Here is a 24,828-nt window from a genome sequence, read left to right as displayed (position 1 = left end):
TGTTGTAGCATTGGTAAAATCATACTTACGGTACAATCTTGGATTTAGAAGTGACAATAACAAATTCAAACAGTCTTTAGTATGTAGTATTGTACCCAAACAAGTTGAATTTGTACTCGCCAGTCTTGATAATACACAACATATAGTAGTATCCATATCTAATAAGTCACAATACAAAGAAAGCTCCCTGGTGTTTGTAATGTTTATATTTGTATCATGTAACGCTCTAAAAAAGATTTTATTATCATAAATTCCGCAATATACAAATCATTATACTGAACACATTGTATATAACTAAACCAACATTTACAATTACACTGTTTAACGAGAGTTTCGAAAACCAAGTTATCGTCTTCAGAAACTAAAGGTTAACTGACAGACTAAGTTTGTTGTGTTCAGTATGGATATCACCAAACGGTTCCAAAAATCCCAATTTAGTTATAGAATATTTGTCTATACACATCAGATTTACTGTTAGCTTTGACTTATCCTAAGTCCTATAATGGACACTGTTTACTACCACTATAGCAACCCTTACATATACACCATTTAAATATTTAAACCGAATGTGAAAGATTTCACAATTGTTAAATTCTGATATATTCTGTGTTATTATGAATCGTTTCATTGTCATTCAAACCTGCGATGTTTGATATACCACTAGTATGGAGTGTAGAGGTAAGGAGTATCGAAAAGTGTCTGTTGAAAAGAAGCAAATTAAGGTGGCACTATAGTAGCAAGTGGAAGAATTTTAAAAAGAGCGCCACAAACTATAAGAGTAGGATAGTAAATTCACTTCTTTTTGACAGTCATAACTATTTTAAAGAAACTATTAATATACAAATTCATTCCAAAATTGTACATAAAATGTATAACTGCTAAATTCATATTATTTCCACTTGCTACACTAGCGCTATTTTGGCGACACTTTTTCAACTAATCCCCCATACAAGACGGTTCTCCTTACCTCTACCCTCCATAACCACTAGACCATTATGTGAGGATTGAAGGTCAGCATAGCTGTATAACTAAATAATGCTGAATATGTATTTAACATCAATCAAATTTAACACATGAGATATTTTTTTGATATACAGTTTGCTTTTGTAATAGTTATAGAAATAATACTCATTATCAATTTTTTTTATAAATTTCAGTTATAATACATTTAAAAATACTGCGAGATCAGAGTAGGGTGCCTCCAGATGGCACACTGGTGATAAACAACCATCAGATATTTTATACATATATAGAAAATGTCAAAATGCTGACGCATTTTTTTCTATATTTGGTCAATTTATTGAACTTCGAGATATAAAATATGAATTAAAGACATCTCACGTTCTCTGTGAAGCCTACCAAGCATATTTTGACAGTCTAGTTCGGAAGACAAATCAAGGGATCCACATGTTGATTGAAGTTATTGTAAAAGGTGTTTGGAAGGTAAGTAATTTTTAATTTATCATTAAACCAAATCTGATAGACATTACTTTTTATTTCTCCATTTCAAGTTGGTATCGAGGTAAGAAAAAGTCTATGAAATTTGGAATACCAAGAATATGGCGACAACCGAAAGACCACATCCGTGACTGCTACTTTTGCATTGTAAATTCAAGTAAAAGACGTAGGGGAAAAGGTAGCTCATCTCTTAGTTCTAGCAGAAGTAATTCTGATAAGGAATTTTTACCTACATCAGAACCACCAAAACACCATATTATATATTCAACGGTCATGGCTTGTAAGAACAGAATTTTGTGTTGGAAAATAAAACGTTTAATATGATTCGATTGCTGAAGCGGAAAAAGTGTTAATACCGCACCTCTGCAGATTAAACTAGGGTTAATAAAACAATTTGTTAAAAAGATCAATCAAACGTCTGAAGCTTTTGGATTCTTGATAAAGTTTTTTCCTAAGTTATCAGAAGTAAAGGTTAAAGTTGGGGTTTTTGTTGATCCGCAAATTAGACAAATTTTTGCCGATAAAGAATTTCCAAAGTTACTGAATCGTACTCAAAAAGCGAGTTGGAACTGTTTTAAAGCAATAGTTTCCGGATTTTAGGAAACAACAACACCTCAACACGTTAAAATCAAATATTGGATTTTAAAGTTAATAATAAGAATTAAGATACAATATTTACCCAGAAGATAGTAAATTTAATCAACTGAATTATTCAAGACATAGTTGAGTGACAGATTAGAAACCACAAGAGTGGTATATAAATATATACAAATATAAAAAAAAAATTTTTTTATGACACAAATATGAGCACAGATATGATTCTGTAAAATACAGTGTTATTGTGAGTGTTGGTATAGTTGTAATAAACATTGTATTTAGTATAAATATCACCAATTTTTCCAGAAATTCTAATTGAGACATTATATATAATAAATACAAGTTATGTGATTTTCCCCCCATACTGATATATTTCAACTCCTTTAACATCTAAAACATATTTCGAATTCAGTATTCTGTACCTAAATAACAACTTTGTAAGGCCCTGCTCTTGAATTTTTTGCGTCACCGATTCGGAATCGAGTGCTATACAGTTATACAAAAAATGACACAATGATGTAACTAGACTGGGAGTGGTTATGGTATCAACGAAATTCCTGATAATATTGGTGTCACAAGAACTAGTCGTCCACGATTGTTCTGTGTCAGAATTATTTCTCTGCATGTGAATTTCTGTAAAACATCACAGTAAATACTATTATTGAAACAAATAATATGTAATACACTTACTCTCTACATTTTTGAATCTTCTACTTGGTAGATTCATGGTGAATAGATCGTTCAGTATTATTTCTGTGTTATCATAAAAGTTGTATTCATCAATTAAATTTAGCAATGTCATACTAGTACTCTGAAATGTAAATTGTGGAAGTTATTGATAGTTTGATTGAGTAAAAATATTAAGCACTGTAAGTAAAAAATAACAGCGGGATCACCTTTTTTAAAGCATAATTACATGTAGCGTTCGATTTATCTGAGCCCAAAGGACAAGAATGTGACGTTAAATTTGCAAGCAACTCTGCTGCATTTTCTCTAACTGCACTAGCTTCTGTATGATCAGTAAGCACTTTAAGAGCTAAATCCCAAATAGAGTAGCTGTCAACTGTCAGTCCTAAACAAAAAAATGTAATTACAAATGTAATAGTTTTATATTAATTATATTTTACCGTGAACCACTTCTATAGCAGCTCTAGGTGAAGATGTTAAACCTGCAAATAGCTGCAGGGAAGCTGCTCTTAAAACTATATCTCTGCTCGCCCATAATGCTACAAAACTGTACAAAGGGCTGTCATCTATATCGTCAAAAAAACAAGGTTCCCATTCCTGAAAAATATATTAACAGTTATATAACGATAGCAGTTTATGACACAAAAAAGTATAATTAATTCAAGGCAAATGAGAATATGGCACTAAATCTGGAGGCTAAATATTTGAATTCTACAATTAACTTTGGAAAAGTAAACTTCATTTAACTTAAATTGAATGTTTGTAAGATTTTTATTATAATGTTCTTGTTCAGAAGTAATTTCAAATAAAGATGTATTCTAAACACACAATAAATGCATTTGAAGACTTATTATTTGGTAGAAATACCATTAAGCAACATGCAAATTTCGCATAATTAATAAAATTAATTCAGAGCATATAACCAACTAAATATAACTGATATGTGTTGTGTGTGCTATGATGAAGAATTTTTTCCTTAGCAAGACTCCAAAATTCTACATGGAAAATATTTATCTATATCCAAACCTTGTCTCTGAACAATAACTGACATTTCTATACGGTTTTATAATTTCATCGCCAGTCTATTCTGATTCATATTCAATGCTGTATATTTACTGTTTTATTCTAGCCACTTACTTTAATTTTTGCATTTTTTATTTCAGCCAAAATATGATTTAGCACTAAGACGACGTGCCTCGTTATGCTCAAACCCATAACCGATACAGCAGCAGTGGGACCTTTTCCAGAATGAAATGCTTTTACTAAATCACAAAGACTTATAATCATTTGAGGAATAGGTTCTTTAGGAGTAGCATTCGGTCTACTATCACTCCAACCTAAAGAAGCTGTCAAGTGAGCCAAGCATGACAACAATGAATCCAAATAAGCTAAAATTTAAATATATTATTTCAATTTTATCTAAAACTGTGCAATATACAGAGTTGTGCTAAATATATTAAGTATAAAGTGGCTCCTCCAAGATCATAGGATAATTCTAATATTATTTTTTTTCTTTCTTTCACTTTTCACTTTATCTTTAAAACTTAATATATTAATAATTGGGAACAAGAGAAGCGAATATCAAATTCGAAGAAAAGTACAGAAAAATAATTTGAAATACAGCACTACATTGAGGTTGATTTACATTAATACAGTAGCTGGCATCAGCATCACTGGATTCCGGCAGCTCACTGGCACTGGATCGCATCATTTATACGCGTCCAGTAGCCATTTCTACTGTGTTGTGGTGTCTAAACGTTTGCCTCCTAAAAAATGAGTGTTTCACATAAAAGAAGGCAAATTAAAATATTTTCTAAAAATCTGCATTATTAATAGTCGTGCTGACAGATATATAACTGAAGAACAATTGATTCAGAAGATGCCAATATATGTGAGAAAATGAATAAATGACATATTTCTGGAGAAAATATTCTACTTATGAACAAGCTCAGATCAGAAAACACCAAGGAGTACAAATCAGCTATTGGACATCAGTCCACATGTCATCTAAAAAGATGACATTTGATTGCTGGTACGCTTGGTAACTGTATGATTGAAGGTACATTTCTAAGTGATGGTGCATTTTTTGTCATTATAAAATATTGAGCCCTTAACTAAGTCTGAACGTGTAGTAGGTAGATAAAGGTCGTTCCTAAGTGGATAGCCGTGCAACGATCTTTCTGAAATTAGAGAAGCTTACGAATTAGGCAAACGGATTCAAAGATGAATAAGCAAGAAATACTCAGAATTTTTAATCTTTTGAAAAAGTCCCTGCAGTGAGCTCTGCTGTTTAGTCCGAGTAAATATCTTACAGCACTCTTTTGTAGTTTAAAGATTCGCTCAAATTGAGTCGCACCACACGTACCCCCAGAAGGAAATGGCATATCGGAGATGCGATTCAATAAAGGCATAATAAATTGTTAAGGAGGTGGGCAAGTTCAGTTCTTTGGAAACTGATCTCAGCGCAAAACAGGAGAAACTTTTTTAGATAAGGCGATAATGTGTAACTCGCATTTCAAGGAATTGTCCACAACCAGCCCTAAAAATTTTACAGATTCAACGACGTTAATGGTGGTGTTATTTAATAAACAAGACAGCAATGTATTTTTATATGATAAAACTTTAATTTTAGAAACGTTGAGACAGAGAAAATTAGAATCGCACCCTGATTTAAGGGAGATTAGGTCACTAGAATAGTCCTAGGCTAGAGTAGACATTATTTAGGAGGGAGAATATAGCATCATTTGTGCATTTGTTACTTAAAAACCCAAATTGATGAGTAGTAACTATTTTATATTTAAACAAAAATGATAAAAGCCTTAGATAACGTGGGAAGGAGTGCAATTGGGCGATAATTCGATGCTTGATTTTTATCTCCTCCTTTATGCAGAGGTATAATTATAGCCGTCGAAAGGCAATTGTGAAAAGTGACATTTTGAAATGAAACGTTAATTAAAGTGGTAAGGTGATTTAATGTGCAATTGGGCAGACTCGAAAACATCAGTCCATCAGTTCCCTATGATATTTTTAATGTCATTAATTGTACTGCGAAGCTCTGCTAAAGTGTAAGTTAGCATTAGCATCAGGGATATATGAAAGCGGATCATGAGGAGTTATAGAATTTGATGAATATTTGGCTACATTCACAAAGTAATTATTGAGGTTATCAGATATGAGATGCTCGATAAAGAAGCCTCATTTCTTAGATCATTCACAATGGACCATGTTTCTTTAGAAACATTGGCGAGTGTCCTATTATAATAAATATCTTTGGCAGCTTTTATTGTCTTATAATAAATTTTTCTGTATAGTTTCACATAATTTTTGAAGAAGACACTATCCGAGAATTTGCTTAGGTGAGAGAAAGATCGCATGTTCTTTGCAGATATACGTAAACCTTTAATAGATTAGGGTTTATTTTGCTTATTTTTAAAACGCCTGAGGGGAAAAGAATTGGATGCTAGACTAGTTAGTGTTTTTATGAATCTAGAAAATTCGAAGTCCATATCACCAGAGAGCATGTTCCAGTCAGTTGTTTGACAATGGTGTTTGAAGTTTTGAAAACCTTTTTCCGAAAAGATATGGCATAATTTGCGAGAAGCATTTTTAGTAATGGATTTTACCGAAAATTTTATTAACACTGCTTCATGATCGGAGAGACCTGAATCAAAGACAGTACAGTCGGTAGATTCTGAATCATACGATGACACGATATAGTCTATAGTACTAGAACTGGTTTTAGTTCTTTTGGTTGGAGCCGTTATATGCATGAATCAAAAATTGACTGAAGACATTCTTGACCAGTACACACACAGTGTATTAAGATAGCCATATAGAATTAGTTTGCTTCAGTCCTCCAGTAAGGTCAGTAGTTTGTTACAGAAAGTATGAACGTCAGCGTCAGGTGTTCTATAAATACAAACAATATAGAGGTCATAAGTCTTGTGATAGACGATAGAAAATTTGAATACTTTCTCAGATATTTTATCATTGAACTGTGTTAATTAGGAAAAGTCGTTATTTGTGGACATGATCAAAGTACCTCCATGCGGTAAATTAGTTCTATTGAATCTGGCTACTGTGGTATAGTTTTTGACAAGAACAGGCTCATTATTATTTAACCAAGGTTCAGCGATGGCAACAATTTCTGGAAATGTAAGCTCCTCTAATAAAAGATACAGTACATCTGTTTTGTGTCTTAGGGTTTGAATATTAATAAGAAACAGGACGAGCATGCTATGTGTTGTCTTTCATTCGTTCAGTATCATAGCCAAGAAATAAATTGCTAACAATCATTTAAAAACAGTACGATTACACCCAAATAATTGATTATATATAGCAATAGTCATACCACATTTTCTACTCAATGAGTGAAAATGATTGTGTAGAGCAACACAAGTAGGCAATTCTCATACATTGATATCAGTAACTCCACTTGTATTGACTTGTATACATAATTTATTAATTTTAGATTCATTTCCCTTGATATTATTTAAAAAAAAAAACATCATTATAGTCTAAGACTATAATGATGTGCGAGTCAGACCTTCCTATCGTGAAAGTTCTGCCATGTGTGTCCCACACACCACAGGTAAGAATGATGCCCTTGAAACCTGGATTGTTGTTCGTTTAGCAGGTAATAGGTAACAAACGTGTACGAAATTTTATATTAATTCATCAAGTTCAATTTTTTTATTTTATTCTTAATAGCATTGAAACTTACCATGATCATTGCCAGACACGTAGTATGGTTACAGCCTCCGCCGAACATCCCTAAATTATAATTTTTTGTAATTCTACCTACCTTATTTAGTGAAAGCTGAATTTTATATATGTTATTCAGAAAATTATTGAACTGAGTTTCTTCAGTTGCCAGACAGTTTTGTGGGTTCTATCATCCTACCAGATGCCTAGAAAAAGGAGTGAAACAGAGCGTTCAGTCCATTGTGATCTTTTATTAAACATATACTTTCGCTTATTCTGAATCGTTTAGTAATTTTTTTTCATAATTTATCAAGAAATTAATTAAACTGTGATGTCATTCTGTAAGTACAAGTGAGATTTATCTTGAGATGTTGAAGGTTGTGCATCTATTACCTGTGACTGTAATATTTGTTGAGATGTTGTTGAAGACTCTGAGATTGGAACTGAGTTACCAGTTGCTACATCACTTACTTGTTTTTTTTTTCAGGTTCAGAACTACAATATTTCTCAATACTGTATAAGCTTTATAACATGCCAGGTGATAACCATTGTCTGTATACTCATCAGGTAAAATTACGTCTTTGTATTTAAGGTTGTGTATTTTTCTAAATTTTAGATTAGTCTGACAGTTTCCACGGAAAATGTTGTCAAGTCTTCACCACTTTTGTTACAGACAAAACAAACTGATTTTAAGTTTTCGAAACTCATGATAACACTTTATTAAATCACATTTATTTCATTAAGTATAAAAATGATCAATATAACGTTTACTACGAGCATAAACATTCAACAGATAATACAGAGTAATAGGCAGCTGATGCACAGTTGCTGCATATGATCCCCACTCTCGCATCTATTAAACACTTTCAATGCGTCTGGCAGGATGATAGAGCCCACAAAACTATCTGGCTATGGAGGAAGCACAATTTAATAATTTTCTGAATAACATATATAAAATTCAGCTTTCATAATAGGTAAAAATAATTACAAAATATTATAGTTTAGGAGTGTCCAGCGGAGGGTTATAACCATACTATGTGTCTTGCAATGAACATCGCAAGTTTTAATACTACTACAAATAAACAAGAAAATTGAGCACGTTAAATTAATGAATTTGAGAAAAGATTTTGTACACTTTTGTTACCTGTTACCTTCACGATCCAGGTTTCATGAGTGGATATCATTCTTATCTGTGGTGTGTGGGACTCACATGGAAAAACTTTCACACTTACGTAAAATACGAAGGTCTAGCCCTCACAGGCTCTTGCTCTATTATCATTGACTTATACTGTAATAACCTAAATCCGGAATAAACCCAGATATGTTCGGCATCTGTTTGTATGCAGAGCTAAAGAAAATGTTATAGTGGAAGTGATTTTTCTAAGTCACCAATAATTGTGGGTAACCTTCAAGAGAACATCTATAATACAGAAACATTAATTTCAAAGTTTCTCAACAAACATTAACTTACCTAAATTATAAAAATGCTGTCGGGTGCAATTTTTTAAATTAGTAGCAATAATTTTCACTACACCTATCCAAGATTTTGTCTTTTCTTGGACAGGAAGATAATAGTCCAAATATTGTTGTTCCTGTTTAACGCACACTGTAATTAGTTTTAATAACTCTTGCGCCACAATTTTAATATCTTCATCCGTTGTATTTTCTATGTTCAATAAATCGAATAAACAGTGATTTGAATTTTTCAAAAAATTAGTTATCCAGCAACTAACATCTACAAAATAAAGTGCTCAACCATATAACCAAGATCTAGGCCTACTTTTTTGAGTAAATTTTCATTTTGATTTTTTTTTTGTATAATTTGGAGATATTTAAGAATAATATGAGTTCAATTAGAGACACTAATAAGTAAAGTGAAATAAATTTTAAGACAATTCATACATTTTGAACTATTTATAAAATCATCAAATACCTGATGATGGATAATAAGACATCAAGATGCTCAAAAACTGTAGTACTTTTTTCAATATAATTGTATCATTTTCACTTGATGGTAAAACATTTAAGAACCTTAAAAAAGTTTGGTCCCATTGATAGTTTAAAAAATCTTCTTTCTTGTATGTATCATTTAACTGAAAAGCTAATTGATGTAAGTACATATACCTGAAACAATTATGAATTGTATAAAAACTAACTTGAGATAATTCATTTGTATTTGTTCAGTAAAACTGTGACAGAAAAGCAACAACATAAATCGATGCAATTATTATGCAAATAAATAACGAAATGAGAAGTAATGTTAAACAAACAATGAAAACAACAGAAAAACATTGAAAACAGAAAGAAAATGGTTTCTTATTTGTCTCAAAATACTAAGATACAGAGTTATAAATCTGAAAATAAATTCAATCTCTCAAATAAATAATAAACACAATGAAAAAGGTACTTGCATGGTTTGAGAAAAAAAATAATTTTGGTTAGTTTATATACAACTTTTATTATATATTTTTTTAATTCTTCAATCAATATTTATAGAGAAAAAATTATTGAGAATTCAAAAATTTTGTAGGTAGTTTAAACATTTCAGTAAGGCCGACATATTGCGTGATGTCATAGGTATAAAATAAACACTGAATATACGATACAAAGTAAATACGACATTCTCTCGATTATTCTAAAATAAGCATTATTATTAACCTTTGATTAATCTGAAAAATGGTATTTAAATCTTGTTTTGTATCAGGATGTAAAAATAACACGACTAAAAAACCTGATAAAAGTTTTTTTATGATGCCAAGAAATTCGAATATATAACAAAAATGGTTTGAAAGTGTTGGTCGTTTTGACGATCCAGCGAGATGTAATTATTTTTGTTGCCAGAATCATTTTAATGTAAGATTCAAATTTGACTTATTTCAATATTTTATTTTTATTAAATTTATTATACTTCTAATTTTTAACGTCATTATGTAATAATGTAAGAATGTAACACATAAAAGAATTATTCATTTTATTCTTATATATAGAAAAATAACTAATAAATAAAAAGTGTATTATAACAGCACACGCTACGTTGCCGGCAACGATAACCTCGTGATCATCAAGCTGACATCTGCTCAATGTTTTTATTAAACCTATGACATCACAACTGAAGATCAATGAGAATAGTTTTTTTATGTATTGTTATGTATTAAAAATTTGAAATTTTCATGATTTTCAATTAAATATTTAGATATTATTTTTTCACTTTTAATTATATATTTTAATTTTTGACATTATTTTATATCAGGAACTTATAAAATAAACAAAAAAATAAATACTTTTTAAAAAATGCAAGTACCCTGTTAAAAAATTGAAAGATGCATGCCAAAAATTTAAAACAATATTGAAATATACAAATTGTGCCAAGAAAACTGCCAACTCAGATATTTGACAGTGCTCACTAGACCAAAAAAAATGCTGAAATGGGACATAAATATTATTTAAACATTTCCTTGAGATATAGTGAGTACTACCCGATAAAGCAAATAATGGAAAAGGCAAATTAGCACCACTTAGACTAGAGATACTCTTCATTTATTTGCAACAGGCGAGAAGGTGTAGACATGGATTATGAGAACTGATTCATCTTAATAAAATGATATAGAGAGCAACCCTATCAGTATTATTATATGGTAAGCCATTAGTATTATTATATGGTGAGTACAGCCAATGTAAAAGGTGGAATGTATACACGGATACAAGTATTGTGCTACTTACAGTGTTAAATTGTCTATGGATTCCAAAGCCATGTCATGCGATGTAGCATTTTGGATAGTTGTCAAATACAGTTTGATACAGTAATCAATCGAAGAATTTTTTATACATTGTAAATCGTATTTATTGAGTTTTAAAATATCTACAAAATTATAAAATGGATGATCTTCATAACATATCTCATCCCATTTCATAAGCTGATTAAATCCACCAAAAATTTCAGCGTTCCATTGAATTTGTATAGAACTAAGACACCATCGATCAGATGTAATAGATTCTGAAATAAAATATTTATAAAAAATACTTTTTGTTTAATTTAAATATAATATTTATACGTTATCTTTTTACAAACCTTCAATTTATACCAGTTGGTAAAACTATTCAATACGTAATGTAATCCCAACATATTACAGAAAATAATTACTTTTACAAGATTTTCAAGTCTTCAAACTAACATACATTTAATGTTTAAATTTACAAGAAAAATCATTGCAAAACTGAATAACCTGATATATTAGAATACTTTTTATGAAATAACTACTAATAATAATAATTGTTGAAGAGGAATGCAGTTTTTATGGTCATCAGTGATTGAGGTCTGGAAGTATTGCTTGTTATCACTCATGTGGAAACGTAGATTACATATAGATCAATTTGTCATCATCATATTTGAACTTACCTCTTAAGCTTGCCTCTGTGTATTCACTAATTGTCCAATGCGAATGACAGCTAAAAGGAAGACTAATTCTGGAAACTATTATTTGAGGAAGGCTAAAACTTGCTCTTGAAGGAGTACCATATATAAAATCTTTGAAAATTAACAAGAGCAGTAAGGTTATAGCATCTTGTTTAAATCTTTCTTCGGTAAAAAATAAAAGAAGTCCTGGAATACAAAAAAAAATAACTATATTACATTAAATATATTAATAGAAATAGTGATAATAAAATGTACACAGAAAGAAATGACTATTATCATTTTTTCTGGAAAAGATCAAATCACTCCAATGGAATTTTCATAATACTTAAAATGAGTTTTCAATAAGAATACCAATTATTTATAGCTTACCTCTCATAACAAAGTAAAACATGTCCACATCAGTACTTAATTCTTCTCTAACACTAGCGTGATACAAAGCAAGATTTTTTATAATAGATATAACAGGAATGATAGAATCTGGATAATCTCTATAATCTTTTTCTGTTATGGCTGTTTTCATAATATTTATCATTAAACTAAGGCCGTTAGCGTCCAAAAATAGTTGATGAAGTAGAGGATCTTCCAGCATCACACTAATTTGATTAAGAGCGGATCTTTTTATTACCGGCTCTACGTTTGTGGAATTCAATACATCAAGAACTTGATATAAGCTGCTTGGCTAGAAAAAAAAAAAATAAGTTTGTTACACGTGAAAACTACTTAACCGATCATCATGAAACTCTGTATACATATTCTTGGAGGTATTATAAAAAGTATCCTATATTACTTCTGAGAAAAAATTATTTGTCAAAAAATTTCAAAGTCTAGTTTCTTCAACGCCATCTAGCATTCCAGTTATAAAGTTCCAGCCCATAGTAATAGTTGTAATAGCGTTGCACTGACGGTCACGTCAATATCCAATCTTATTGACTAAAGTTTCAGCTATTTGGAATATTAATTGTTTCTTTTTCTATCATTATATATGCAGTATAAAACTATTTTAATTTTTGAGGTTAGGTGTATTCCCACTGACCTTCCATTCTAATTCAAAAGGGTTCAGTTTCCCGTTAAACTAGCTTTGCTGTTACTATAAACAAAGCACAAGGGCAGACATTACAGGAAGCGGGAGTGCATTTAGACAAGCCATGCTTCTCTCATGGTCAACTATATATAGCCTGTTCGCGTGTGTCTAATGCCCGGAATTTACACATATTTGTACCAGATGGAAAAACTTATAATATAGTCTACAAACATATTAATACTTTGCATTTAAATTTTTTTAAATTCTTAAAATTCAATATTATTTATTATATAGAGAAATATATTTTAACGTTTGTTGTATTTCAATAAAATATATTCTAAGTTTCTGAAACTTCATTATATGTAGAATTTTTTTAAAATTTATAATCCCAGTCAAACAATAAAATAAAGTTATCATATTGATTTATTCCTATGATCTCTGATACTTATTTAATGGCTTCAATGCGAGCGAAGCTGCGGGTAAAAGCTAGTTTTTTTATAAATATGTTTAAGAACTTGACAATCCCCATTAGTTTATTTTTATGATTGTTAGACTTAGGCATAAGGAATTTGTACGTGCACTGCGACATGAAAGATAGAAAGATTGTGTCCCCCTTTTGTTAGAGCTAAGCTACAGCTCTTCATACACTCCTAGAGCATTGATGAAAGCTATTATTTTAGACAGCTCCAGGTATTTCATTCTCTTTGTCATAAAAGTCGATATTTTTTTTTTCAATTTTTATTCCTTCAAGTTGACTCAAGTGATCGTGTGACGTTAGAATCTCTGTGAGAACGTGTAAGTTGTTCCTCCTTAGTTCAAAGTATTTATTAAACATTTCTCTGTCATAGCTTCTAATGAACTTTATGATTGTTGAAAACTGTTTTGTTTTAAAATATTAGAGTTTCTCGGTTTAGTTCTAAAACGTTGTATCTTAGGTTATCATGGTCAAATTCTGCCGTAAACAAATATTTCAAGAAAAATTTCTCAAATTTTCTAATTTTTGAGCCTATCTATATTAAATTTCTAAAATATATGCTCTTAACTTTAGGCCCATTTCAATAAATAATATAATTTTTTTATAATTTTGTTCTAATTTCAGGTTTTATCAATATACTGCTTGGCAATAATAAATTCAATGCTGTTCACATAGAATAGGCATTTTAATGTTCGGAAGATAGATTAAAATGTCATCAATATGAAAAAAATGAACCACACAATAGCAAAATACATCAATTTAAATAAAAAAAAAATTGAAGCAAGTCAAACACAACTAAATTTTTTGGAATTGGTCATATACATAAAAAGGAGAAATCCATCCATGATGATTGAGAACATTGAGCAAAATTCACAATAATTATATGATTGCTCCTTTTCGTATACTGACATTTACATTTTGAAAATTAATAACAAAATATTGTATAGTTAAAACATATTCAAGTTTGATATTATTGTCAGACAATATAATTATAAAGACCAAAATTAAGTCATAAGTGTCAAAAATAAATTGTGTAAAAAAACTAAAATCTAGAACATATATCCAAGAAGAAAAATTTATTCAGCACAATTTTGATGTAATTTCACACAATCTATTTGACTATCAAAAAAATATTTGAATATCTAAAGTCTAAACTAAGTTGTGGATTTTGTGTTAAGGTGGATAAGTAGACTCCTAGACAAAATTAACGCACCACTTTAATTAATCTAAATATTTACAATATAATCACACAAAAAACTAAGTTACTTTGAAATAATAATGAACACCTACAAATTTATTGAATATGATTTTAACATATGCTTAATTTGCCTTATTTTTTCCATATAAGTTTGTTTTGTACATTCTCCTATTCTTCAATAGCGTCCTCTATGAGTTGCTTGTAATTAGAAACAGGGGACTATGACTTCTAATCCTCTTTTTGAGATAGTCCCATAGATGTTCTATAGGATTTATATCAGGACTGTTAGGTAGTCACTCTTATAAAGGGACATCATGTAAGTAGCCAATAACCATTACATGTTCGACAATAATGTTGTCTGAGTAATATTGGGCAATCATAGACCTCATACGTATAGAGACCGATTCCGTACGAGCATCGAAGTAAAACATTTTAGAGCCACCCCCTAGTCTTGCCTTCGCCAGACACGCTAACGTCTATTTAAAGCTTTAAGGCTAGCTCTAGTTTCATTGGAGAACAGAAACCATTTCCAATAATTGATAGACCAATTCTGATATAGTCTGGAAAAATTTAATTTCTGCTTCATGTAAACGTCTTGTAACCATTCGAGATGGTATATCGATGTTTCGATCATCTGATAGTTCATTTATTAGCAGATTGCTGGTGACTGATAGCATGATAGCACATTGTCTTAAAAAACGATCATCAATTTGATTAGTGCAATGTTTTTGTCCTTGTCCTAATCTTCGATGGTACGAAGCCGTAACATTATGTCGCCTCACAATGCGACTGATGTTGGAATAATGTCTTCTTAACAAACCAGCAGCATATCGCATTGAATATCCTTCATTCAGGAGAGTCGATGCTCGCACTGTCTTCTCCATTGACAAATTTCTTTTGACTTTTACTTGATATACTTCCAAATGAACCTCCAAACATGCATGTAATAAAAAAAATTACAATCAATAGCTTGCTCGTAACAGAAACTTTGAGTTAATCAGCACTTTTTAAGAAAATGTCTAAAACGAGGTTTAATACGAATTACTATCAAAAGAAGATTATGTGATACCATAGTTAACTTAAATAACAAATGTCACTATTAAACAAGGTCTGTGGCCTACTTGTCGTGTAGTATCAATAAATAGAGAATAAAGAGAAAAATATGAGTGGTGCGTCAATTTTGTCCAGGAGCTTATAATAATGTATTATATTTGAATTATTTGACTAACTTGGTAAAAATGATCTGTTCTCCTAATTTTATTAATGTCGACTATTTTTTTTACTTTACAAATTCCAGTTAAAGACGTATCGTAAAGTGTATTAAATCCCGGTAAAAGTTCTCTAGCATTTTCCTGGCTGGATAACAACCAGCAAATCCTAGAAAATGCTTCTTCTTTCCAATGAGGATCGTCTAAAAATAAAAACTCTACGTTGCATTTGACCATTGTCACGGTTGGTAATAAAGATTCTTTAGCTACATCAGGATCGGCGAGAGATAAGACGGCTTTTCCTAGAATAGAGTTTTTGGACACTTGGCAGGTTATTATAGGTAGAGATGGAATTAAGGCTTGAATAACTTTGTTCCACACCGAATCCGAAACTAAAATCTTACACTTTAAAATGTAGGTGAGAATCTCCTCAGAATACTTTTGAATCTGAAAAACACATATTATTTAGATTCGTTGATCACTGAATAAGATACAACCTGTTATTAAGAGTTCCTTAATCAAGTTAACAACTAATTACCTCTAAATTGTCACAATTTAATCCAAAACAAGAAATTTCCACCAAAATCTTAGCTCTTAATAAAAATAAAACTTGTGATCCCACAATTCCAGTCGCATCATTTATTTTTGGACCGATATAAGCAACTATCATTTTGTGACACAGTCTATACATTTCTTGTCGAATATCCATCATAGCATGGTTAAGAAGACGCAATGTTACTTCTACAAATAAGATAATATTGTAGGACATAAAACCGAAGGATCGGAGAAATAAAAGTGTCTAACTTTCTTTTTCATGAAAGAAATTCTACTTATGTTTTCAATCAAAATTTTATGAATAGTTCACGAAAGGCTTCAGGTTGAAACTGAATAACATACAATAACAATCAAAAGCTTTTCTATAACATGATGAGGAAACAACGGAAAAATAAAATTTAACCCCAAATAATATAAAAGATAAAAAAAGGCATAGTAATCACAGAGGAAGACCAACTCCTGAGTGGTCACGACGAAAGTGATAAAAAAGAGAAGATGAAAACGGGCGAAATAAAATAAATCTGGAAGAGGAAATCACATTAGAAAAGATCACAAATGGTGTTGTGGGCTGAGGACTCGAAGGTTCTGTTTCATATGTATTATCGATGAATTTGAAAAAACCAGGTGAAGATGTCATCCCTTATATTATTGTCCTTTGTAGTACGAAATTACGTATGGAACAGAGTCTTGATAAAGATCAAATAAAGGATCGAAACGTTGGAAATTTAAGAAACTCTTGGACAGTTTTATTTCGATTCCTCAACCCAAATGATAATGATAAAAGCACTACTGGAAAGGGCTATGAGGTATTTATAACATCTTATAAATTTCATAATGAAAACAGGAATTGCTCACAAAGACTGGCAAATAGGAATTATATCAACAATATTTAAAAAGTAAGACAGACATTAATTTAGTAAGTACAAAGGCATTACTTTATTAAGTAAAGTAGTGAAAATATTTGCCAGAATCATAGAAAAGATATTAAGGGTAAAACTAAAAATAACCCTAGAAGACACCCAGGTGGGATTCCGGGATTACATCCCAATAGAGGGACACAAGACGCGATATTTATACTGTGATAAACAGCGGAGAAAGCAATAGGAAAAAAGAGGAATTTATATCTGCTTTCCAACAATCTGGAAAAGCCTTCAATACAATAAATATGGGAGAGATTAGAACAGAGAGAAATAAATCAAAAATTAATTAGAAATCTGTATAGCAAACATAACAAAAATTACGAAATTATGAAAAATCAAGAATATTCAAAACAAACAATGGAGGAAGACAGAGTTGCATATCAAGTCCACTGCTATACACAAAAGTCCTTGATGAGGTTATACAAGAAATAAAAATCAGTCCAAGAAGCTATAATGTAGGGCACTTAAAGACGGACAAAATTACACTAACAGAAATATACTATGCTGATGACATGATCATAGTTGCAGAAGACGAAGAAACACTAAAACAAAATCTCGAATTGTACAACCAAACGATTAAAAAATATAGTATGAACATAAACATAGATAAAACCAAGATGATGATTATAAGTACAGAAGCAAAGACACAAGACATTAAGATAGGAAATAGACAAATAGAATATTTCAAATACCTCGGTTCAATTATAGCAATAGATGGAAAATTAGAAAAATGCAGAAAAACTATTTAACACGATAAAAACGTCTATTCTAGGGAATAATGAAATAACGAAGAAAATAAGAGTGGAAATTTATAAAAGAGTAATTATATCCATACTAACATATGGTTGCGAAACATGGACAACTACTGAAAGACGCAATAAAAAGATACAAACAACGGAAATGAGGTTCTTCCGGAAAATTGAGGACAAGACTAAATTAGACCACATCAACAACTAAATATACAGGCAAATATTAAATACAATAATAATATATAGAAAAAAATCAACTGAAATGGTTTGGACACGTGAAAAGGATGAGTGAGAAAAGGATTACCAGAAAAATACCAGAAGCCAGAACAATAAAACAGCGAGAAATAGAGAAAGACCTGGATAGACAAAATCACAAAGCAATTCCAGAACTTTTTAGAATACTTGAGGTTTTTCTAGAATATTTGATAATCATCTAGGCAAAGGCTAAGTTATAGAGGATAAAATTAAACAACCTATCTAGCCTCTTTATAATATATATTTTCATTGTTAGAAGCATATGATGTTAGCTTTTGATATTAATTTTCTATTAGATGGTCTCGATAACTAAACAATTGGTATAAGGAAATGGATGGCATAACAGATGGAAATTCTTCATTTTCTTAGGTGATATTTGGCACAAATCAGATTATTCTACATTTCTACTCTTCCATAGGTCCCTCACTTAACCAACAGCACACCAATTGTGATTTATACTTTAAAATTAAGATAATAATATATACGAACCTTCAAAAATGTCTGTTTTACTTGTATCATTATATATTTGAGGGAAATATTTAGCGGATACATCTACATAAACTTTGAGAAAATCAAAATTTTTATGAAATTCAATGCTAGCTACAGAATCTGAGGCAAGACGGATATTTTCGGAAATGGCTAAATTTTTGTATTCTTTAAGGATTTGCACGGTAGCTGACATCCCTTGACATATTTTTTTAACATTTTCGTATTTCTTCAAGTGAAATTTATCTTCCCCCTCAGAGAAATTCTGAAAAACACATCACAGTATATACGGAATGTTTAAAAACTTTCCTACCAAATTACAAACTATAAATACTAGATTTGATTTTACGTTCATCTAATTTACCTTAATTTTAAACCTAGTAGACATACCATTTTATATAACTTACTAGCTGACCCGGCAAATGTTGTTTTGCCATATAAATAATTTCCTAGTAATTTCTAACTAATTAAATGACGATTGATCAGTTTTCGACCGGAGAGGAAAAATGATTAAGTTACTAAAATGGCTATTAAAAAATAAGGGTTGATCGTAGAAGGGTGAAAATTGAGGATTGTATGTATTTTTGTATGTTGAATCATAAAAAAATAGAAATTAAAAATTTTGTCTAAAAAATAAAAAAAAAATTTAGGGGTGGACTACCCCTAACATTTAGGGGGATGAAAAATAGATGTTGGCCGATTCTCATAGATACCGGATAAGCACAAAAAATTTCATCAAAATCGGTCAAGCCGTTTCGGAGGAGTGTGGGAACGAAAACTGTGACACGAGAATTTTATATATTAGATTTATTTTATTACAAGAGTTATAAAGTTGAAAAACATAAAATATATAAGAATAAATTAATTGACAATGAATTTTAAATTTTTCTATGAAAAATTGATGTTAGAAGGTGAAAATTCATTTTTAAATCATGGAAACATATTATTTGAATGTATATATTCTTATAACCATGTGATAAAATGTTTTTATAAATTACTACTACACGCTGCTCTGTAAGTAGAATGTAGGAAATATCTTGATAAGTATTAAATAATAATTTATTTTCTTTAACTTTTCTCTTGTTACACTTTTTTATATTTTGCAATTTATCACGAATCAATTATTCAATAAATTTCTCATTTTATCCATGTATTGTCATCCAAATTAATTGGAAAGTTAATTGAATATTAATTATCAAATCCCATCAAGAAAAACAAACGGAATTAGTGAAGTAAAGAGTTTTAAAAATATTTATTGACTATAATTTTTGATATTATTTCAATTATGGTATCAATGCTCAAAGTTATTTTTTTTATCCTTTTAAACATTTAAACTAAATTCTCAGTTTTTTTTATAATTTTTATGTTGACTTGTCACAAGTAATAAACAAGATGCAGCATAGCACAATAAATGAATTTATCTAATTTCTTAATTCTTAGACCTTTTTATATATCAATGCATCTTAATGTTCTTGATTTTAGGTCTCTTCTGTTTTAAAATTATTTGATAAGACTTAAAGAAAAGTCAAAACGTCAAATTTTATCAAAAATTATTAAAAAAACTAATTTTAAAACAGAAGACACCTAAAATCATGAACATTAAGATGCATAAATGAATTTATTCTAATAAATTCAAATTATGTCCACAAACACAGTTTCTGTAATTACGTACACATATAATGATATCAAAAAAAATTTTCATATGGGTGTTTAACCTCTTCAATGATACAAAAATAAAGTGACCTGCAGAAATATTGACTGTATCATCAATTTTTACAGCATAACTCTTTGAAACCAATATGAACACATATTTATTGCAGTTTCAATCTATTTGAGATCAATATTAAAATTTATCACAAACGTAAATCCCAATTTTCTACAAGTAAATATTATTTCACTTACCTCCACATAAGTTAAAATTTTGTTATGCACTGTGGGATATAATCGACTAAAAGTCACATCCAAAAGAGAATTGGCCAAAGCAGTTTTAAAATTTTTTGGTAATACAGTTGAACTTTTTGACAATGGAACTAATTTTTCTAATAAGTTTGCACAGTTATGTAATAAATATAGGTATGTGGCTCTACATTTGAGATTATTTTCAGAAGATATGGATTCGATCCTAAAATAATTTGGATATTTCGTTATTTTTATGGAGACAAATGTAATTTATGAAACTATCAAGTTTAGAACGAAAACTAGTTCCTAATATGCTGTTGATAGCAATTTTAGAATAGGAGTTTCCTTTATCTATTCAAGTATAAATGTTATGATAATAATGTATGCTATTTGTTAGTTGCACATCCTACCAATACAATATTCTTCAGATAGGAGAAAACTCAAATCCATACCTAAAATGTTCCAAAGCAGTTCCATATTTTATAAGTATTTTGTTAACATCATTTGGCAATTTCAGGGATGTTTCCGATCGCATTGTTAACAAACTCTGTTTTCCTACACACAAATTTAACAATCCTAATATTTTCTCAAGCAAAACCAGGCAAAAATTTGTTGCAACCTAAAAGTAAATTAATTTATAGTTGCTTCGATGCATTAATTGTGGAGCTCTAGCAGACTAGACACAACATACCACAATATCAACATTCGAAATTATAGTGCCTTGAGCACGTTTTGATACTCAAGTTACTATCTTCAGAGGCTGAAAGTGGATATCAAAACTCACATCAATTACTCTAATTGTGAGCATTGGTGTAGATAGTAAACATTGAGTTGAGTACTAAAGTAAGGAAACAATAATGCTATTTTTAAATGTGACAAATTCATATTTGATGGCATGTATTTGGTTTACCAGCTTTACCTGATTTTTTTTCTTTTTTGTCTGTTTGGAAGACAAATATTCGAATATAGCATCAATAGTAAACAAACAGTATTTTAAAGTTGATATTTGATTGTGTTTATGCTTCTTAACTTCTTCTTGATTTTCAAATTGATCACTAAATTGCACCATAAAATCATTTTCAGATTTTCTATTGTCTTCTGAGAGAGGAGAACTTGGAAAACCTGATTCTATTATACTCTAAAATATTGAAACAAATAATCTTAAAATATGTAAACCACTGAATCCATTAAATATTTTACTCAAATAGGTATTTTAGATAAATATGTTGAGGTAATTAAATAGTACTAAATTTTATGAAAGATTCTAGTTGTTTTCATAATAATTTTTAAAATACCAACAAATAGCAAAAATATATCAAAAATAAAAAAATATATAAAAACAAGAATAGAGAAATAAGAAGCAAAATTATTAAAAAAAAGAGAAACCTGAGAGAAAATTTCAAAAAACAGAGACATACATTGGAGGGCGAGGGTGCAGTGAAACATAGAAATTCCCCAAAAAAATTAAAACTATGAAAAGACCAACACATCACTACACCTAATACCAGCATATGAATGGATTCAACATTATAGTACACTACTGACCGAAGATATAGTCAGGGAACACAGACAGACATACAAATTGAAGGAGAATACGAATAGATTCAACAGTATTTATAAACACAGCTAAGCAACTAAAAAATGGAAGAGCCGCAGGTCAAGAGGTGATTAATGCTGAACTAAAAAAAAAGGCGTAAATATATATAAAATACCAACAATTTGAAAGAAAGTAATAAACAAAAAGTAACTAACCTTTAATTTAAAATTGTGCATAGAAACGTCATTACAGTGATTGATTCTTGTCTGCAGCTCTATTGTCAAATTATAAAGACATGAAAAAACTGAATTTGTAATTCTAGTTGATCCATAGTTCAATAAAGCAAAAAATTCCTAAAATGAATCATGAATTAGTTACAAATAAATATTTATGTGAATTACTATTATATCAATTTCAACATTATAATTTCATATAAAACATGTAAAAAATATATATAAAAAAGCATAACATCAGCTCATCATCATGAAATCAAAAAATTAATCGTATTTATATTAATAATAATTGTGCTTACTGAAACAATTTTTGGTCTTTGTAGAAAAATTTCTGCTGGAAAATCATGTAGCAAAACATCTCTAAAAAACTCACAAGAATGTAAAAGTGAGGATGGTTGTGGTGGATTAATCAGGGAACTTTCTACAGAATTTAGAACATGCCTATCAGATTCTATAAGAGGTTGCCAATCAAAATATAAATTTGGCAATTCATCTGAGGAGTCAATTTCTTCTATTCGATATGTAGGAGAATTTTCATATACTGTTGAAATTGTAGATTCAGATAGTTTTTGGACCCTAGAGAAGTAACATATAATTAACTGTGTAAAAACATATTATATTTCCATAATATCTACATAACCTATTAAATGTAAGCATATTCAAAAACTACTCACCCTGTTTGTTGTTCTGTAGAAGATTCTTTATGTAAAAATCCTTCTTGAGTCGTAGCTGTAGATTTGATATGTGCAGAGTAATTATTTTGGACTACACTTGTACCTGACCTGTAGCTTAAAGGTACATCACATTCTAAAGGTGGTACTGCATTTTTTTCTAAAGAACTAATTTCCTCTATAATGTCTTCTAATAAAGGTGCAAATTTGGGTTCTAAGTATTTATTAATATTTTTCAATTCATTCAAAATTACTTGCTTTCCGATATGTTCGGTTAAAATTTGCCCACTTTGGGACTAAAATAATTACGTTAAAGCCGAATTCCATTTATTTTATTCACCTACCTTCAAAATTCGCTTAATAAGAGCTAAAACAATATCTTCATCACTACAAGGTTCAAATAAAAACCATTTGAACAGTTTATCTAGTAATTCTTTACTCCTTGCCAAATCATTATCAAATAAAACTCCACTATTGAGTTTAGAAACGATATTTCTGAGAGCTCTTTCTCGTATTTCTTGGATTTTATGACCTTAAATATTTTTGATCTAGTAATTAAACTTGGACAACTTTACTCAACCTACCTAATTTTTCTATTTGCAATGAATTAATATATTTGTCACCCATAGTGCATTCATTGTTTAAAAATCTGGCGATACAATTTAGCAGCTTCTATTTGTATTTGAAAGGATAACGTATAACTTAAACAATATTGTAGGTTAGGATTATTAAATGCACAGGACAGTCTTAAGGTGCAACTTTATGTTGACGTTCGAGCGTCAAATGAGGTCACGTGGTAGAATTTTGACTGGAGCACAAAATTAATACTAATCACGGTCGAAACGTGGAATCTTAAAATCTATTAATTAATTTTTGAATCAAAACAAACATAAAATCAAGACGATTTACATGCGCGCGCGTTGGAAGGTCCGTCTGTCTTAGCTTCCACCCTCGGAGAAATCCGCGGATGGATGCGAAAAGGGCATTCCACCACCCCCTGTCATTCGACAGGTCCTCATCCTGGTTTCTGTCGCAGCTTCACGCGTAGACTCCTTCTTTTCCCCGTTCTATAGGAGATTCTAGAGCTCTTATCTTTTTTGTTAAGAGTTGGCCTGTTGGCTATACACTCTTGTCATCTTGGTTATCTGGACGTTTTAATTTGTCCGTGTGTCTGTTTTCGTCAATAAAAGATCTAATTCGAGTAGTACTACGCCTTCTTTACAACTGTTCTCGATGTGTAACTTGGTACTTGCTTATGAAGTGCGTAGGTACTGGGAAAACCTAGGATCTTAGAATTTTTTTTTTGTTTTATTGGTGTGTGGTTACGTTTTTTTTATATTTATGTACTTAACCTATCTTCTCGGCCTACCCGTTTCCTATAATCTTCTCTAGTGTACCTGATGAGCTCCCTTAATTCCTCGTTAGGGTGTGTTGCCAGCTCCTCGAATAGCTTTTCTGCCCTGTTGCTCATGATGTCGAATACTTTTTGCGGTCCTGTTTCTCCTTCGTTTCTTTTTGTCAAGTGGACAGGTAATGCTTGTCTCAGCATTATGATTTGTTGGGCCTATAGTTTTGTTCTGTTCGTTTTGTTTCCGTCTTTAGCTTTATTTTTCTACCGATTAATCCGCATGGTACTGCTCTCGTTTGTCTCACTTCGACAGTGTTTTTCATGTGTTTGCAGATTATATACTGCGTGTTTGTTGAAAGTGAAACCTTAATTCAACTTGATACCTAGGTATTTGACCTTACTGTTCACTGGAT

At 30.4% G+C, this 24,828-nt stretch overlaps 1 protein-coding gene across 2 annotated transcripts in view; it reads right to left on the bottom strand.

Annotated features, from left to right (window-relative positions):
* Window positions 1–23,893, bottom strand: part of LOC130891227 (rotatin-like) — a 36,258-nt gene extending 12,365 nt beyond the window's left edge. The window contains exons 1-22 of one of the 2 annotated variants that reach the window (XM_057795841.1): window positions 23,652–23,893; window positions 23,412–23,599; window positions 23,071–23,363; window positions 22,696–22,972; window positions 22,379–22,516; window positions 21,546–21,764; window positions 21,079–21,245; window positions 20,630–20,849; window positions 18,731–18,992; window positions 16,301–16,503; window positions 15,784–16,209; window positions 12,230–12,539; window positions 11,843–12,046; window positions 11,167–11,440; window positions 9,380–9,570; window positions 8,918–9,181; window positions 3,880–4,130; window positions 3,183–3,339; window positions 2,952–3,127; window positions 2,746–2,866; window positions 2,478–2,688; window positions 30–226 (exon numbers count right to left, since the gene is read on the bottom strand). In XM_057795841.1, coding sequence (XP_057651824.1) covers window positions 30–226; window positions 2,478–2,688; window positions 2,746–2,866; window positions 2,952–3,127; window positions 3,183–3,339; window positions 3,880–4,130; window positions 8,918–9,181; window positions 9,380–9,570; window positions 11,167–11,440; window positions 11,843–12,046; window positions 12,230–12,539; window positions 15,784–16,209; window positions 16,301–16,503; window positions 18,731–18,992; window positions 20,630–20,849; window positions 21,079–21,245; window positions 21,546–21,764; window positions 22,379–22,516; window positions 22,696–22,972; window positions 23,071–23,363; window positions 23,412–23,599; window positions 23,652–23,694 — 4,792 coding nt within the window. In that variant the 5' untranslated portion in view covers window positions 23,695–23,893. Of the gene's footprint in view, window positions 1–29; window positions 227–2,477; window positions 2,689–2,745; window positions 2,867–2,951; window positions 3,128–3,182; window positions 3,340–3,879; window positions 4,131–8,917; window positions 9,182–9,379; window positions 9,571–11,166; window positions 11,441–11,842; window positions 12,047–12,229; window positions 12,540–15,783; window positions 16,210–16,300; window positions 16,504–18,730; window positions 18,993–20,629; window positions 20,850–21,078; window positions 21,246–21,545; window positions 21,765–22,378; window positions 22,517–22,695; window positions 22,973–23,070; window positions 23,364–23,411; window positions 23,600–23,651 lie in introns of those variants that run through there. The other variant, XM_057795842.1, reaches the window with a different exon arrangement.
* Between the last annotated feature and the right edge of the window lie 935 nt (window positions 23,894–24,828).

Source organism: Diorhabda carinulata, chromosome 3 (genome assembly GCF_026250575.1).
Source record: "Diorhabda carinulata isolate Delta chromosome 3, icDioCari1.1, whole genome shotgun sequence".
NCBI classification, from domain to species: domain Eukaryota; kingdom Metazoa; phylum Arthropoda; class Insecta; order Coleoptera; family Chrysomelidae; genus Diorhabda; species Diorhabda carinulata.
This window is presented reverse-complemented; position numbering and strand designations above follow the sequence as displayed.